This window comes from Xyrauchen texanus, chromosome 30, assembly GCF_025860055.1.
Source record: "Xyrauchen texanus isolate HMW12.3.18 chromosome 30, RBS_HiC_50CHRs, whole genome shotgun sequence".
Lineage (NCBI taxonomy): Eukaryota > Metazoa > Chordata > Actinopteri > Cypriniformes > Catostomidae > Xyrauchen > Xyrauchen texanus.
The window spans coordinates 35,756,611-35,775,061 of record NC_068305.1 but is presented as its reverse complement, the minus strand read 5'-3'; the positions used below and the strand labels follow the sequence as shown (position 1 = coordinate 35,775,061).

Genomic DNA, 18,451 nt, shown 5'->3' with positions numbered 1-18,451 from the left:
CCGAAAATGATCAAAAAAGTATCACTACAGTAGTAAAGTCTTCGGAAACAAACTAAAATACAGCTTTGTGTGAGGAACAAACCAATTTTTTTCCAAAACAGAATTATCTCATCTTACTCCATTGATAGCATTTCAAAAGTAGCTGTGTATTGTGACAAAATGAATTCGGTGACAGTAGTTTGAAAGTTCTCCAGCTGAAATCGGTCTGTGCTTACCGAAATAAGAACCACTGCCCTCAGTGGCTGAAACTGGAAGTGTTGTTGAACATATGGGTACGAGTAAGCTGAAATATCCACAGGAGGTGACAAAAGTAAAATATTTTTGGAAATGATGCAATACAGTCGACAGGAATGCATATTATGTTAACTCTACCCCCATACCCCAACCCTAAACATCAGTGGAATAAAAATGCAGTCTTAAAGGGAAAACCTCAGAATCGTGCTCATTGATTATGTGAATGCGATTCTCTGGTTTCAGTGGGACCTGAACCCGAGTCCTGGAGGTTTGCGACATGACGATTTCAAGTTTGATCATGTTGACCAGTGGGAGTTCTTAAAAGTGTAAAACACATGAATATTTTTCCTTGTCTGATACAAGAAGTTTTTATGTAGGGCTGCATACACAACTGCCATTGAAATGAATATGATTGCTAACAGTTTAATTTATTACACTTCCTTGAAACCAGTTAGCGTGAGATGTATGACTGTGCCGTGTATACAGATGGATGGATATTGGAAACATACAATGATTCAATTGAGCAGAGAATGCTTTAATACTGATCTACAGTATGTCACTTCATAAAGAGACCAAAATTAATGTACTTAAAATACTCATAAGAAAGCAATTGGCAAAAATGACAAAAAGTTTGAACTAAACAAAAATGGCATGTTCGTGGTTAGAACGTTGTACAGGTCATGAACAGACAACCTGACATGCTAAAATCCTAATTTGTGTCATCATTGGCTTGATACCTGTGCATTTCTGACATTCAAGATTAAAGAGTGCAAAGAGAGTTAAAAGGTTCATACACCCCCCCAAAAATGAATGGTCATACTTTTAGCTCATCCTCATGTTGCTAAAAACCTTTATGACTTTTTTATCCTTCTGTTGATCACAAAAGGAGATCAGACAGCATGTGTGCTGTAGTCACTTTTATTGCATGGAAAAAAAGACACAATGAAAATGTATGGTGACTGAGGATGCCAGTCCATAACATTCTGCCTAACATCTCTTTTTTTTCGTTCCGAGACAGAAAGTCATACAAGTTTGGAACAACATTAGTGTGAAGAAACGAATACATTTATTTTTTTAAACGAAACATCCCTTTAAATTGCCCTCTACACAAACCATATGCCAAATAGGAAGTGCTCTACGATACCTTCCGTCTCCCCCCATCAGTTAAAATATCTCAGATTATCTAGGATGGTTGGTGAGAAGCATTTAAGATTGATCAAACAATGCCGGGATCTACACCTTTACAAATCAACGGCGACAACCAGAACAGACAACCGTCATTGTTATTATTGCCCTGAATAGTTAATTCCCTTTTAATTAAGCCAATTCATTCCATTGATCCTATTCATTACTCAAACATGCCAAGAAATAAATGCATTTCACTGAACTTCAAATTACGAGATGAAAACCAGCTTACCACGCAGGAGTTAAAACGAAATTGACCACAAAACCCTCATGAGAGACACGAAAAGTGGAACCACTCTGAATATCATCATTAAATTGATATTTCACCCAAAAAAATAACAATAAAAAGTCATAATTTACTCACCGTCGTGTTGTTTCAAACCTGTATGATGGGGAGTAAATCATCATATATTTTTTTGGTGAACTATACCTTAAACATGCACGTGTTCTGACACAAGATCGATCAATAGTTGCTCTCAAAATGCAGAATTTCAGCATTAAATACATGCAAACCTTCTTTCATAAGAGCGCATGTGGCCGGCAGAGTGAAACCATTTCATTATTAGTGCAACTTATCTGCACAAACATTCAGAAAAACAGGACCTAAAACCATAAACATAATAAAAAACAAGCAAACAAATTCATTTTCTTAAGAAATAAAGAATACAGGAGACACAAGGTGATTTGGACTGATCTAATGTGCTAAATTAACACAATTAAAAGGCTTTCTGAAGTGAAAACAAATACTTAAAATATTTTCTAAAAATAATAAAAAAATTAAACTTATAAAAACAATCTGCTAATTTCTGCTGGTATCCTCGAAAACACTGAAGTTTGGCTTTTGTTTGTAATAATTCATATATTAATTATATCCACGAAACTGGTCGAGAATGTCCTGGACATAATTTAATAATACATTCGAAAAGAAAGAAATTATAAAAGCAATATATTTTTTTCAATAAATGAAGCTTTGCATTTTTAATATTCAATAAATCAAATGGACTCCATTGATTATTTTTATGGCAAATAAGCACAAATTCCCATTTCAAGTAATGTGAAAAAATAAATATACTGTATATTTAATTGTAAAGTGCAATTGTAAGAATACATCATGGTAGCATTAGATGCACTGAACTTAATTTATGCTCATTGTAATAAAATAAATATATAATTGTGTTATTGTGTATTACATAAACGATAAAGATGTTGTCTTTACAGTAATGAGATTTGTTTTATTATTCATAAGGATTTTTCACTATGAAGATTTCTGGGGGAAATATGTGCTTAATTATTATTAATTATATTTTTTTTAGATCAATTTTATATTGGTAAAAAAAAAAAAGAAGCTACATTTATTTACTTGAATATAACGAATGTTTTCATTCTCGTTTTTGTGTTATTTTTCTTGGAGTTCCTCAAAAGTTAAAGCAACTAAGAGGTTCAGATGTCTCATTAGCTTTGACAGCAGTGTTGAAATTAATCTGTGTGTGTGTGTGTGTGTGTGTGTGTGTGCGTGCGCATGAGTGTGTTTGGCAGTGAGGCAGCTCTAGCGTCAGTCCTGGTCTGTGCCGGTGCAGGTCTTCTCTTTCATTCATTCTGTCCATCATGTCTTTTTCTACTTCTCACGTTCTCTGACCCCAGTGCTGCACTCTGCTGGCCGGCTCCCGTTAACAGCGAGGTTAACGGTGAGAGAGGCCCTGCAGTCCCCTGGTATTTAGATTTTCTCCCCGTTTTTAGACGGAGCTCAGTTAAACCCCAGTCCGGCTCCCTTCGGCCTCTGAGACGCTCGAATGGGCTCTGTGATTCCTCTACCTTCAGGGCCCAGACCCGACCCAGGGGTCCAACCCATAATCTGCAGCATCCGGTTTCCCACATTTGACTCCGGGAGTGGAGGAGCGCTCTCACCCACCACACCTGAGAGAGAGATATAATCTGCATTAAGTGGTTAAGCTAACTGATTCTTGTAATGGATTTGAAGAGTTGAAAGAGAGTTTAGCACATTAGAACGTCAGTTGAACCTTGACACCAAAGCCTGAAATGCATTTATAAACACAAAAATACATTAAACTGCACACAAGGATAGCTGACAAATATCATATCCAAATGTCCATGATTTCAACTGTTCAACATTTGTTTATATGTATTATCTCTCAAGACCTATTAAACTTTATTAGTTGCTTAATGTTTGTGGAACAACATAAGAAAATGGTTAAATAGTTTTTTTTGCAAACTGAGAAACATTTCTATCATTATCATCAAGAAGATTAGTTTGCAATTTTTTTACCAATATTTAAATAATTTTTCTCTCTAAAAGTCAAGTATTAGTATCTGGGTCGCATTTCACATCAAAATGAAAGCAAGGCTTTATTTTGGCGGATCACAAAATTGCAGTTTCTTGATGCCACATTTAGGCAACATCCGTTTAGCTGCTTGGACGTAATGTTGAATATCTTTTCTTCCAAGTAGATTTGGTTTCAAATTAGGTTTCATCTGAATCAAATGTGATGGCATAAAAAATATGGAAGACCTGGGATACTACAAAAAAAAAAAAACTTTCCAAAGGCATTTTTTAACTCGAATAACAAATGGAAAAATAAAAGTCGAATGATAAAGTAAAATCATTGGTAAATGGATGAAGAAAAGCAACAGCCAAATAATTTAAAATTTTTTTTATTATTATTTATTAAATATACAATTTTATTGTTACATCTAATAAAAATTTTAAACGTGAATTAAAAAGATTTTTTTTAAAGGTTTCTACTTAATTGTCCATTCATAATTTGGTTTATGGTTTTATTTTACCCCTCGGCTTCCCATTCTTTTCAAGGCACAATTTTACAGGACATTTTATGTGCCCAACAACTTAAAAACACATGCGTCCATTTAAATCAAACTTTTACTTTGCCATTTTTTAAATGGTAGTTTCTCACCTCCAGCATGGGCTCACTACATGGCCCAGTGTGTGTATTAATCACCGTAAAGCTGTCATTTAATTTAATAATGTGCTGCACACTTCAGTGCTCTACACTTTGTCATCACACACGCACACACACTTTCATTGTGCGAGTGTCCAGCTTCACACATTCATTTTGAATTGTACATCACCTGCAGATTATATATTAATTTATGAATAATATATATCATGGTATGAACAAACTACGATCATTGAATTATTGGAAATTAATTCACATACTGAGGTTTAAACGCGATCAAATCAAGGTGGGAATTTGTTGTTATTGTTTTTGTTTTTGTTAAATCAGTGGTTCGACCATCATCACTTTTTTCCAGGATCTTCAGGTATTTTTCTAATTTTCCATGACTGGAAAACTGCATTGCAAAATTCCAGGTTTTCCAGGATGCATGTGAACCCTGTTGCAATAAAAAGACTGGTTGACACAAAATAACACAAAGACAATAAATAGACAACACGTGTTACTATGGACCCTTTTCACAGACTAGGATGACGCATTTCCACATTATTCAGCAGTGTAAATCTAGCATTACGCTATAAATATTTAGTGTAAATTTACAACATAATACTTTGTATTATACTACCCTGGAAGTTGTTTTAAAGGTGCACTCAGTAACTTTTCAGTTTCTGTCATCTTGGTCATCTACTGATACCTAGCGGTGTGGATGCAGCATCAGTCAAAATCAATAGCTTTCGATTACAGATGCCATTCTAGAGATTAACTGTTCACAGTCAGCCATGATTAATTGGGTGGTTACTGAGATAAGGCAAGTAGTATTCAGCTGGTCATGTGATGCTAACATGGCTGACCCCAAGAGGGGACCCTCTCCATATAGAATAAAATGCTTTTATATGGTTACTGATATGACTGGAGTATTCATCTGATGAGAGTGCTCATGAATTTATACATGCAGTATGTTTCAAAATTACAATTAATTTCTTCAGGAGTAAAACTTAACACCAGATGCAACGAGGTTTCTAATACAGCCGCTGAGAGAGTGCCAGTACATTATTAATCTTTTCTCTTCTGAGTGTCATAATCCATCGCGCTCTATTTGTTTCTTCATTTGTAAAGTTGTGGAAATGTAATAGTGGCGGGATGTTTTATTTTTATGCTGGAGCAAACCAGCAAAAATTATATTTGCCATGATTTCTCCATACACCGGCATCGAAGTTTAAACTGCAGTCATTTAATTCAGTGTTCCACATCCCGGAAGTGTGTCTAGTCCAGCTGAACCCCATTATAAATGCAGTTTCATAGATTTGGATTTAGTAACTAAGGGGGCAAATACTTTTTAACACAGGCCTAGTTGGTATTGGATAACCATTTTGCTTCAATAAATAACATTTAATTTACAAACTGTAGTTTGTGTTTACTCAGATTGCCTTTGTTTTATGTTAGATTGTGTTTGAATTTTTAAAACAATTTAGTTTGAGATATACACAAAAACAGAAGAAATCAGGATGGGGCAAATCATTTTTCACAGCACTTGGTTGTAAACGAGGTGCAAAATGTTTTGTGATTCAATCACAAAAAAACACATCGCATGAGGTTTAAAACGGCATCCCGGACAGCACCACCTCTCAATTACCTGCCTAACAAAAGTTTAAATTTACATGCGGATTTAAAAAGGAAATAACAGTCCGATCGGAAAACTTGAAAAAGCGATTACATACCAAGGACGAGAACTTCACGGCTCTTCCTCAGTGTGTCTGTCTGATTTGCACATGCAGAGTGACATGCACACACATCTGAAGCTGAACTAACACAGGACCTCCAATAAAACAACCAATCAATCATTTTGCTCGAATGATGCGTTTGTGCTTAGATTAAATCTCAACTGCATCTGGGAGAAACAGCGCACAGGTTTTGTTCGCGCTATGTCTATGACTTTTTTGCAGTTTATCATTCAGTAACACACTGATATAGTGGTAGATGTATGTCCGTACAAAATCATGCACTCTCTCTTCAAAATCCCAACACCACAATGAAAGAATGAATGGACGTACGCCGCAAAAACAGCTGTGTTAACTTGACAACGGAAGTACGCCCATATTTCTCGCGAAGCATCACGGGATGTAGGAAAAAGATGCATAAATTATATATGTTACCTAAAATAGCATTATTTTGTTTAAGATGTAGTAAAGATGATTTAAAAAGACAAGAATCAAATCAGACAAAGATTCAGTGGAAGTCTCATAAATTAATCAGACTGTGATTTCCTCTTGTCTTCCACATCTTCCTTCTCACGTTTCCGGCTCCTCACACACTCCAAATAGTTTTCTGAGAAATGTGGAATCTTAGCTCTGTGAAATTCGGCGTCACAGATCAGGGCAGGAAAGGATGGGCTCTGAGGAAATAAGATCAGCACTGATCTGCCTCGCAGTTGCCAATCCAGTTACATGACCACCAATGAGTTTATCGTTACCACGGCTACAAGCCTCACTATCATCCTAGTGATGCTCGTTTCTGTGAATCATTTTTTTAAAAATGGCACGATTTACATTTATTCAGCAGGTGAGACCGGTGTCCCTACATTCAAACATTATGATCTCACAATTGTTTACATTGCTATGATGATGATAATGCTTGAAGAGGTGTGTGTGTGTGTGTGTGTGTGTGTGTGTTACCTGTGGCTGAAGGGGCTGCTACAGGTGCAGCTTTTCGTCGCCTCTTTACATCTCCAGTACATAAAGAGCCAAGGTGACCACTCGTCTGTCTATATGCGCACACACAAATATATCAGGGTGAATCTTACAAACACCTATCAGATCATATTTCATGCATGTAAATGCCTTTTAAAAGGAATGTTCCAGGTTCAATACAAGTTAAGCATGTGTGGCATAATGTTGATAAAACATCAATTAAGTTGGACTCGTCCCTCCTTTGCTTTAAAAAGAAGCAAACACAATCGAGGTTACAGAGAGGCACTTACAATGGAAGTGAACGGGGCCAATTTTTGGAGGGTTTAAAAGCAGAAATGTGAAGCTTATAATTGTGTAAAAGTGCTTAATTGAATTTTTCTGTTAAAATTCACGTATTGTTTGAGCTGAAAAGATGTTTACATTTAAGTGAAAGGGTTTAAGGCGTAATATCGTCATGGCAACGATGTTGTACAATTGCCTATTACTTTAGACAAAAAAGGTTAGTATGTGATTTTATCATCAAAATCATGTTAACATGCATATTGTTTACGACTTGTGGCTATACTTTTCATTCTGGGGGGTGAACCTGAAACCAGCCTGATTAAACAGGGCTTCCTTAAGACCCATTTGTCAACTAGTCATTCTGACAATGACTAGTCAGTTTAGAAATATGTAGTTTTGCACATCCTAAATTGACACTTCACTAAGCCCCACCTTAAGAGCTTCTGACCAATCCTGTCTTAGCAACTGTTGCCCTGCCGCCATTACTTTGCTATGTTCAATGACAGCCTATGGGAGTAATGAGTAGTTTTTTTTGCAAAGGGTGGACCTTTGCAAAAAAAAAGGGTCAATTAACTACACAAACATTACCTGCTGGCAGTCTTTAAAGAGCAACTTTTCCTGTGGATTCGGTCACTCCGGGAATCCCAAAGCAACTGGACACACACAAACATGTCAAACACGTGTAAAACGTGTTTCAAAGGATAATGCACATTTTCTAATTTTAAATATTTGTTTTGTGAATTGTTTTTAAATCTATACAGTGTAAAAAAAGGATTCATTTTAGCAATTGTGCACATCTCATTTCTAATCCAACATGATATAAAATAAATCAACATTATATTGACAGCCATTATCTTTAGATATCAATACTGGCCATTGAAAAACCCATAACGTTCAACAACTAATTGAGAGAGCACATGTCTACTTGAGATCTTACCTGTTCTCTTCTCGCCCCAGAGCTGAACCACGAGCTGTAGAGGAGAACAACGAAGTCAATAAACTCTTGAATCAAGTCTGATGTCGAGCTGTCAAACACTTGTGAGCAAAACAGCACTTACTCATGAGGATCCTGAGATAATCTGGGTAATCCATCAGGAACAATTCCCTGAGATGCTCCCTGTGTTGAGACAGAAAAAAATGTAATTTATAGACAATACTTTTACATTTTCTGAAGAAAAACGTGAGTGGTGCTTGCTTGTGCATAGCTCATTCTGAGAGGTTGTCGGGGCGTTGCCATGTGATTACAAGGTAGTGGTTACTTGTTGGTCCAAACAGGCAAAATATAAGTCAAAACAGTCCACTCCCAATTCTCTATAATATTCTGGTCACTAGATATTGCTTGTGCCCCACCTTCAATGCAAGTCTGTGGGATTTGTATTGCCTGTTTTATCGTCTGCCAAGAGAAAATTGTAAATCTGATAGATTAGAAAAGTAATAGCACACCTCAACTAAAAAAGCGACCAAATTTAAGATTACATTTAAGTTTGTTGCACAAATGGTGGGGTTTATTATGGAAGTTTAAAACTTAGGGTTAAGGGCTGTGTTTAAATCCCTAACCCTAAATAATATTTGTCTTTGCAACCCCACTAAAGTATTAAAGGAATAGTTCAATTAAAAATGAAAATCTCTCATCATTTACTCACCCTCATGCCATCCCAGATGTGTATGACTTACTTTCTTCACCAGAACACAAAAGGAAGATTTTTAGAAGAATATCTCAGCTCTGTAGGTCCAATGCATATGAGCGGTGACCAAAACTTTGAAGCTCTAAAAAGCACATAAAGGCAGCATAAAAGTAATCCATACAACTCTTGTGGTTTAATCCATGTCTCCTGAAGCAATCCAATCGATTTTGGGTGAGAACAGATTTAATTAAGAAGCTATATACAGCTTTTTCATTGGCGATCATGATTTCAAGCTTGATTACACTTCCTGTAGCACCATCTAGCATTCGCCACATGCATCAATAACTAGGAAGTGTAATTGAGCTTGAAATGGTTATAGTGCATAGAGACTGCAATAGCAAGATATACAGTGAAAAAGAGATTTTGGTCTCACCCAAAACCAATTAGTTCAATTTTGAAGATATGGATACAACCACTGGAGTCGCATGGATTACTTTTATGCTTCCTTTATGTGCTTTCGGGAGCTTCAAATTTTGGTCACCATACACATGCATTGTATGGATCTACAGAGCTGAAATATTCTTCTAAATTACTTTGTTCTGATGAAGAAAGAAAGTCAAACACATCTGGGATGGCATGTAAATGATGAGAGAATTTTCATATTCCTTTAAAAAAAAAGATTTAAATAAAATATTTTCTCCCCAATTTGGAATGCCCAATTAGCACTACTTACTAGGTCCTCATGGTGGCGCGGTTAATCACCTCAATCCGGGTGATGGAGGACAAGTCTCAGTTGCCTCCACTTCTGAAACAGTCAATCCGCGCATCTTATCACGTGGCTTGTTGTGCATGACACCGCAGAGACTCCCAACATGTGGAGGCTCATGCTACTCCACGATCCACGCACATCTTACCATGCGCCCCACTGAGAGCGAGAACCATTAATCATGACCATGACGAGGTTACCCCATGTGACTCTACCCTCCCTAGCAACTGGGCCAATTTAGTTGTTTAGGAGACCTGGCTGGAGTCCCTCAGCACACACCCTGGATTTGAACACGTGACTCCAAGGGTGGTAGTCAGCATCAGTACTCGCTGACCTACCCAAACCCACACACATACCTGTGATTGCTGAAGACAGGCCTGCCGCATGAGTCTTGCTTGAAAACCTGAAAGAGAGAGATGGTTTAAAGGGATGGTTCACCCAAAAATAAAAATTATCTTATCATTTACTGACCCTCATGCCATCCCAGATGTGTATGACTTTCTTCAGCAGAACACAAATTATGAATTTTAGAAGCATATTTCTAACTCTGTAGGTCCATACAATGCAAGTGAATGGGTGCCAAAATCTTGACACTCCATAAAGTTTATAAAGTCATCATAAAGTAATCCATACAACTCCAATGGTTTAATGTATATTTTCAGAAGTGATATGATTTTTAAGTCCTTTTTTGTTCATTCTTCTCCCTGCCCAGTAGGGGGCGATATACATAAAGAATGTGAATAACCAAAAACACAAGAAGAATGTGAAAGTGATCCGTTTCTCACCCACACCTACAATACAACTTCTGAAGTTATAGATTTTATATAAAATATTTAATTCTACTAAATATTTTTTATCTTTGTCTTGCGGAGGCTCATTTCAAAGCTTTTGAAAGATAAATTTGAGTTTTCACACTCCATTTAGAGGTTTTAAATGTATAATAATTTTGATTTTTTTTTTTTATTATGTATTTTCATAGCATAATATTGAGAGTCTGGGTCTGGGACAAGGCTAAAACAATACAATCTATACATAAAAGGCATTTTTAAAGTACCAAAAATAATGATGAAGGCCTGGTAAAAAGTTTCAAAGACTGTTTTCATGAGACCTTCATATAACAACAAACAAAAAAATAAATAAAATAATTATATATACAGGTGAAACTCGAAAAATTAGAATATCGTGCAAAAGTTCATTAATTTCAGTAATTCAACTTGAAAGGTGAAACTAATATATTATATAGACTCATTACAAGCAAAGTAAGATATTTCAAGCCTTTATTTGATATCATTTTGATGATTATGGCTTACAGCTTATGAAAACCTCAAATTCAGAATCTCAGAAAATTAGAATATTGTGAAAAGGTTCAGTATTGTAGGCTCAGAGTGTCACACTCTAATCAGCTAAACACCTGGAAAGGGTTCCTGAGCCTTTAAATGGTCTCTCAGTCTGGTTCAGTTGAATTCACAATCGTGGGGAAGACTGCTGACCTGACAGTTGTGCAGAAAACCATCATTGACACCCTCCACAAGGAGGGAAAGCCTCAAAAGGTAATTGCAAAAGAAGTTGGATGTTCTCAAAGTGCTGTATCAAAAGCACATTAATAGAAAGTTAAGTGGAAGGGAAAAGTGTGGAAGAAAAAGGTGCACAAGCAGCAGGGATGACCGTAGCCTGGAGAGGATTGTCAGGAAAAGGCCATTCAAATGTGTGGGGGAGCTTCACAAGGAGTGGACTGAGGCTGGAGTTACTGCATCAAGAGCCACCACACACAGACGGGTGCTGGACATGGGCTTCAAATGTCAAACGTCTTACCTGGGCTAAAGAATAAAAGAACTGGTCTGTTGCTCAGTGGTCCAAAGTCCTCTTTTCTGATGAGAGCAAATTTTGCATCTCATTTGGAAACCAAGGTCCCAGAGTCTGGAGGAAGAATGGAGAGGCACACAATCCAAGATGCTTGAAGTCCAGTGTGAAGTTTCCACAGTCTGTGTTGGTTTGGGGAGCCATGTCATCGGCTGGTGTTGGTCCACTGTGCTTTATTAAGTCCAGAGTCAACGCAGCCGTCTACCGGGACATTTTAGAGCACTTCATGCTTCCTTCAGCAGACAAGCTTTATGGAGATGCTGACTTCATTTTCCAGCAGGACTTGGCACCTGCCCACACTGCCAAAAGTACCAAAACCTGGTTCAATGGCCATGGTATTACTGTGCTTGATTGGCCAGCAAACTCGCCTGACCTAACCCCATAGAGAATCTATGGGGCATTGCCAACAGAAAGATGAGAGACATGAGACCAAACAATGCAGAAGAGCTGAAGGCCGCTATTGAAGCATCTTGGTCTTCCAAAACACCTCAGCAGTGCCACAGGCTGATAGCATCCATGCCACGCCGCATTGAGGCAGTGATTAATGCAAAAGGGGGCCAAACCAAGTACTGAGTACATATGCATGATTATACTTTTCAGAGGGCCGACATTTCTGTATTTAAAATCCTTTTTTTTTATTGATTTCATGTAATATTCTAATTTTCTGAGATTCTGAATTTGGGGTTTTCATAAGCTGTAAGCCATAATCATCAAAATTATATCAAATAAAGGCTTGAAATATCTTACTTTGCTTGTAATGAGTCTATATAATATATAAGTTTCACCTTTTAAGTTGAATTACTGAAATTAATGAACGTTTGCACGATATTCAAATTTTTCGAGTTTCACCTGTATATATATATTTTTAAAAAAAAATTTTTTTTAAATCCACCCATGGGAAAAGAACATGCCCAAGATGAAGAGAAAAAAAACCAAAAACATTGTACATAGTTTAGTTTACTTTGGTTTAGTATGGAAGGCTACTGCACCCAAGGTTCTACCTTTCATTGCATGTTCATTATGATGTAGTCATGTGGAGTTGTTTTATACGGTTTGTTTGTTTCTCTGACGTAAGCGCTTTAATTTGAGTTGTGCAGCCCTGTCCTCTGATGGACAAAAATGTGAACTACAGCACACAGTTGCATTATTAAGACTTTATACTTAATGTGTGTGAGGACTAACCTCTTTGAGCTCCCTGTGACATTAAAGGAAATGCTCCAGTCAGTATGCTGCTGAATACGGGGTCAGTGAGGTCAAGCTCGTTAGAATCTCTCTCCCACCATGGCACCATGCCCGCAACTCCACAAGCCCCACCCGGCTCGCCCTCATAGAACCAATCGCTCTGCTCGTCATCGCCTAAAAAACAACGTGCAACACTACCACCATGCTGGAAACATTCAGGACTTTCCTTTCATTCTACAGATATACAGTACGTCATCACAAAATAATGTACAATTTATTTATTTATGTTCTTACTTCATCTCATTACACTTTTCTTTTGTTTTAACTTTGGCTTATCTGCAGTTGTTTTTAAATGTGCTATATAAATATACTTTGACTTGATATTATTATGAAATACATGATATATATATACATACCTTGCCTTCCCTCATCATTAGTGTACAAACCCCCATCACTGCTGTTACTTACACTGCTCGTCTCACTGTCATCATAAACACAAACACAGAAACATTACATTTGTTTTAAGCCATTTGTGTGAAATATAAGGGGAGAATGTGTTTTTTCAACCCCAAAACAGAAGACAAATACATTCAATTGTTTAAACAAGGAACAATTATCTTAAGGAATCATTATTAATTGCATTTAAAATTATAATACAATAATAAAATGAATAATAAATATATTTTGCATTATAATTATACTTTAATAATATTTTGCATAAAAAATATTCATAATTAATCAAATGAAGATAATATTTTATTTATATTTGTATATATTGTCCTACAAATTTATGGCAATTTAAGGACCAGAAATATTTTTTAACTGATTATGTTCATGATAATTAGGCACATTTTCAACCCAATATTTTCCCTTAAAATAAGCAATAATTAAAAGCAGTACAACAAATAGTATCATTGGAAGTTAAAGTACATGCCAGTGCCTAATTTGCACAATGCAAAAATTGTATTCATGCAAGATACTGTAAAATTATTTATTTTGATTTTGAGGTGACCCATGTATGTTCCTGACAAGTTTTGTGAGATTCAACCACAGAGGTGTTGTTATGCTAATATGTGTGCTGCAACACATTCAGTAGAAGAATTATCAAGAATTATTCATGCACTCCAGTATTATCTGCTTGTTTCTAGAAGCTGTGCATTAAAACGGCTTTTTAAAAGAGCTTTAGTCCTGATTTGGATGTTGGATGATATTTGTTCATAACTGATATCATAATTCATACTGTTCGCAAGTCAGATCTAAAATATGTCAAGAAAATATCTTGAGATCTTGATTTGATGGACAGAGTAAAAGGTAGAGGAGGAGGGGCTACACAGAAGAAAAGATCAATTACCACCTGTCACTCATCTCCTCATCTGAGGCCTTCTGCTCCTCAAAGTCCATCTTGTCTTTGGCCGCCTGTCCCATCTCCTCACTCTCCACCACCACGCCTTCATCTGCCGCATCCTGTGCAAGTCTCTGTGCCGTATACTTCCTTTTCTTCACGCTACTTTTGCTCGCCTCACCTCCTTTCTCCTCCAGAAACCCCACCTCCCTGCTGCCGCCCACTCCGGACAGTCTGGGAGGCGCCAGCATGGTGGCGACATCTAGTGGCGGGTCAACAGCCATACGCTTGATTTTCCGACGTCTCCGTAAACTTCGCGTTCCAACGTCTGCTCCGTTCAAATCGTCCTGCCAAAGCGGTCTCTTCCCTCTGCCAGAGTCGACGGCAAGCGGTGTACGCTGTTTCGCACCCAGCTGCTCGTCAGAGTCGCTGTTGTTGTCCCGGGTGTGAGCGCCCCCTGCTGCCGTGGAGGTACGGTAGTCTTTCTGCTCCTCCAGGCTGGATTCGGACCCTTCGCTCAGATGGCAGGTGTCCCATGGTGGGTGAGGGTTATCGGACCGCCGTTTCCGGCCACGCCGCTTGCGCGACTGTCGTTTCAGCAGGCAACCGACAGCCAGGGCATGATCTCCACCATCACCGAAACCTCCACGGGCCTGTTCGGAACTCTCCTCCAAAGCCGACACCAGATCATGGACCAGCTCGTCCATCGTCTGCCGAAAGTGCCTGATTCAATGGAACATTAGAAGTTGAAGAGAATTAGATAAAGAATGAGAGGCCAAGGGAGAAAAAAAATAGAAGATTAAAGGGTTAGAACACCCAAAAATGAAAATTATGTCATAAATGACTCATGTCAACTAAAACCGTATGACTTTCTTCAATAAAATGCAAAAAAAGAAGTTGCCTCATTCACTTTAAATTATCTTTTTTTGACAGATGGAGACTTAATGATCGAAACGTAATTGTAATGAAGTGTAAGCCAATAAAGTATTTTTGGAGCAATAAATCTAAGAGCAGTCACTAACCATTTTTTTGCTTACTGAATACATTTTTAGAGCGCACACCACAAGTGTGTCTCGAGCCACTTTTCATCCGTTTTGTCATGATGAGCTTGATGCGTCGCACGCAACAACATACCCAGAGCGAGAGAGTCATGAACAAATGGTGTGAACTCAGAAGCTCAGGTTAGCAGTTTGAATCAGTGTCACTTTCTCAGTGAATCATCCGTCAGTGTGTTCACAACTGGCAGCACTGGCATTTCAAAATAGAAGTCCCATGTGTATTTTGGGCTTCACATATACATATACATTTATTTATTAGGACTGTCAATCGATTAATATATTTAAATCGCAATATCTTTATAAACATGAGTGGTTAAAATATGTATATTTCAGCCATCCACACAAAACCTACCCCACCAATACAGTTGAACAACAGAAAATGAACAACTCAATTCAAATCATGTACAAAATATGTTAGTTGTAAGTGTATTATAACAGGATTTATTAGTTTCCTTTATGGAGATTTGACAGACTTTGAGCAGTGGAATTAAATAGCTCTGGTCAAGTGAATATTTGCATAACTCAAAAAAAAAACACCTTTTAGACCCCGGTCACAATTGTAACCAGTGGGATTAAACAGGTTAACCCGTGTTAAATGACAGTGTAGACCACCTGCAGGGTTATAGCAATGTCTGCAACTTCGCCATTGGCTTGTGCACTATCAAACAGAGACACTGTGACAGAAACTCTGAGACAGCAGCAGGGTTTCCTTATACGCATATTACGCAGTCAGCGTAGGGCACCAACTCCCTAGGGGGGCACCAGACACTCCACTGGCTGCCTTTACTGGACCGATATACGTTATTCAAGGACGCGGTAGCAGTTGTGGAACACAGAGAATATACACACATATACATTTTATATATATATATATATATATATATATATATATATATACACACATTTTATATATATATATATATATATATATATATATATATATATATATTATATATATATATATATATTATATTTATATTACACACACACACACACACACACACACACACACAATTTTATAATATTTGTCAAATGTGTATACTGTCTATACACTACTAAATACACACATTCCTATTCAAATACAACAACGTTTACATGATACTTCATAGGCGATAGTATGGTACTTTTTTTTGCAAGGATTAGCAATCAGCTGAATTGAACAATCTGTACAATTAATCGAAGCTCTGCCCGAACAAAAATAGTACTGATGATATCAGACGGTAACACCACAGTTTTCTGCCATATACCTCTGTAACGCATTGTTATAATATTCATATACCATGGTATTTAGATAGTATTTCTTAAAACGTCGTCCCGTGTCAAAAACTTCTACATGATAATACCATGGAACTTTATTGTCATAGTGATCAGATCAGAAACACAAACATCAAAACACAGAGCAAACCGACAGCGTTACAAATCTACTCCCGTATTAAGACACATACCAGCCGGTTCCTGCTTTACCGAAGCTCTTGATCTCGGCGGCGCGGAACATGAACCCCGCAGAAGGCGACAGAAACTCACGGAAAAAGATCGAGGCCGTGCTGACAGACCATAGCGCCTCAATATAAATACCGACAGACCGCGGCGGAAACACACCACAACTAATAAATGTCACGCTTCCGGTGATTAAAAGAAATTAGACACACAAAATAAAAGTCTTTCTTGATTTTTTTTTTTTATCATTATTATATTCTTTAATTAAACTTACCGAGAAAATTAATAAAAAAAATTATAAAATGTAATTGTATATATTGAAACAATCTTAAAGAATTGCTCAATACCAATCCTCTTTAACTTCTATATATCCTCTCTATTTATTTATTTGAAAGTCTTCATTAATTTTTTATTTTTTTTTTCTAGAATTTTATTATTAAAAGTACAATGTAAGTTTAAATAATACTTCTATCCAGAAAAAAATATATAAATTATACTGGAATGCAAACCTCATTAAAACAAACACATAAATAATATAAACCGGTACAAGTTTCAACGTGAAGAATTAAAATATGTATTATATAATTATTTAATGATTACTTATAGTAATTTCTTTATTTATATATATAAAAAAAAACATAAAAAAAAGACAGTGAGACTGTGTCTCTCTTCTATGTAGTAGAACATAAGCCACTCAGTTCTTTACTAATGTAACACAAATGTTCAGTCCAACACTTGATTTAGTTTATCAAGTCATGTTAAGTTGTTTTGTTGGTTTTTTGTCTGCACTTTTCTTGTTGGGTAGAACAATGCCAGAAATTGTGTATTAATTTCTAGTGCCTTCATGAACACTTGTTCACAGTGTTTCCATTAATGTGCTTGCATAAGAATGGTGATGGGGTCTGTGTGTGTGTTGTGTGTGGTCTGTAAACTCACATGACTTGACCCTCTCACAATTCCATACATACAGGTACTTGTTTACTTCATTAAAGCAGGTACATATAGAAAGGCCATCTCTGACCCTCACACACATGCAGAAGCACAGACCTACTCTCTCAAACAGTTCAACAGCAGTTATATGTAACTTCTGTTAATTTTAGACTCTGCACATTTAAAACTCAATCAAACGGGATCTGAAAGACCAGTAAAACACAGTGCTGACATCAGTGATCAATACCGTTGCTATGGAGAGAGAGGATGCTGAGAGTGAGGCATGAATTGATCTGGAACATCTTGTGGAATTCCAGAGCAGGGCAGATGCCATGGACTCCAGCTGGTAACCTGCTCTCTTTGTTTTGTTTTGCTGGCAACTGTGACATTTTATACCAGTAAAAGGTTGTTTACACCAACTTCATAAGGTGTCTAAATAGGATGTTTTTTAAACAGCTTTTCCCTTCCCCCGTCTAACTTAGCAATTTAAACAATAAAATATTATTTATTTTTTGAAACATTTGTGAGATACGTATAAGCAAGGGATGCTGCTTGCTTGTTAAAATGTCTAACAATTAACTCTCTGCATTGGCAAAATTAAAATAATCACATGCATTGTACTGTTTTCAGCTCTGATATAGCAAAGTAATAAAGAAGACAAATGCACAAGAGCTCAATATGTTTTTTTGTTTGTTTATTTAGTGCAGAACTGTACTGACAGAATATGACATTTTGTATTTATTTATTTGTTTGTTTGTTTACAAATACTGTATTATAGCATATCCATACAAAATAGAAAGTTATGAATATAAAATTTAGCAAACAAAACAATATGGTTAATTCTAGTCTCTCTCTCTCTCTCTCTCTCTCTCTCTCTCTCTCTCACTCTCTCTCTCTCTCTCTCTCTCTCTCTCTCTCTCTCTCTCTCTCTGT

General features: G+C 36.9%; 1 protein-coding gene across 2 annotated transcripts; it reads right to left on the bottom strand.

The window, feature by feature from the left end:
* Positions 1-1,088: 1,088 nt before the first annotated feature.
* LOC127623830 (G patch domain-containing protein 2-like) lies at positions 1,089-16,740 on the bottom strand. Of its 2 annotated transcripts, none has more exons than XM_052098378.1 (10): positions 16,597-16,740; positions 14,106-14,816; positions 13,168-13,232; positions 12,752-12,925; positions 10,066-10,112; positions 8,377-8,435; positions 8,256-8,289; positions 7,907-7,971; positions 7,022-7,110; positions 1,089-3,333 (listed from the first exon to the last, which is right to left on the bottom strand). In XM_052098378.1, the coding sequence occupies exons 1-10, from the start codon at positions 16,644-16,646 to the stop codon at positions 3,164-3,166; spliced, it is 1,464 nt and encodes a 487-aa protein (XP_051954338.1). In that variant the 5' UTR covers positions 16,647-16,740; the 3' UTR covers positions 1,089-3,163. The 2 variants fall into 2 exon arrangements, with proteins under 2 accessions (XP_051954338.1, XP_051954339.1); XM_052098379.1 differs by lacking the exon at positions 1,089-3,333 and adding an exon at positions 4,159-4,788.
* Between the last annotated feature and the right edge of the window lie 1,711 nt (positions 16,741-18,451).

Bases quoted from the DNA above. Each gene is read 5' to 3' on its own strand.
- LOC127623830 (XM_052098378.1), bottom strand. From the start codon at position 16,646: ATGTTCCGCGCCGCCGAGATCAAGAGCTTCGGTAAAGCAGGAACCGGC. The intron at 12,926-13,167 runs GTATGTATATAT...GTTGTTTTTTAG, and splicing joins TAATGATGAGGGAAGGCAAG to GCGATGACGAGCAGAGCGAT. The intron at 7,972-8,255 runs GTAAGATCTCAA...GTGTGTGTCCAG, and splicing joins CTGGGGCGAGAAGAGAACAG to TTGCTTTGGGATTCCCGGAG.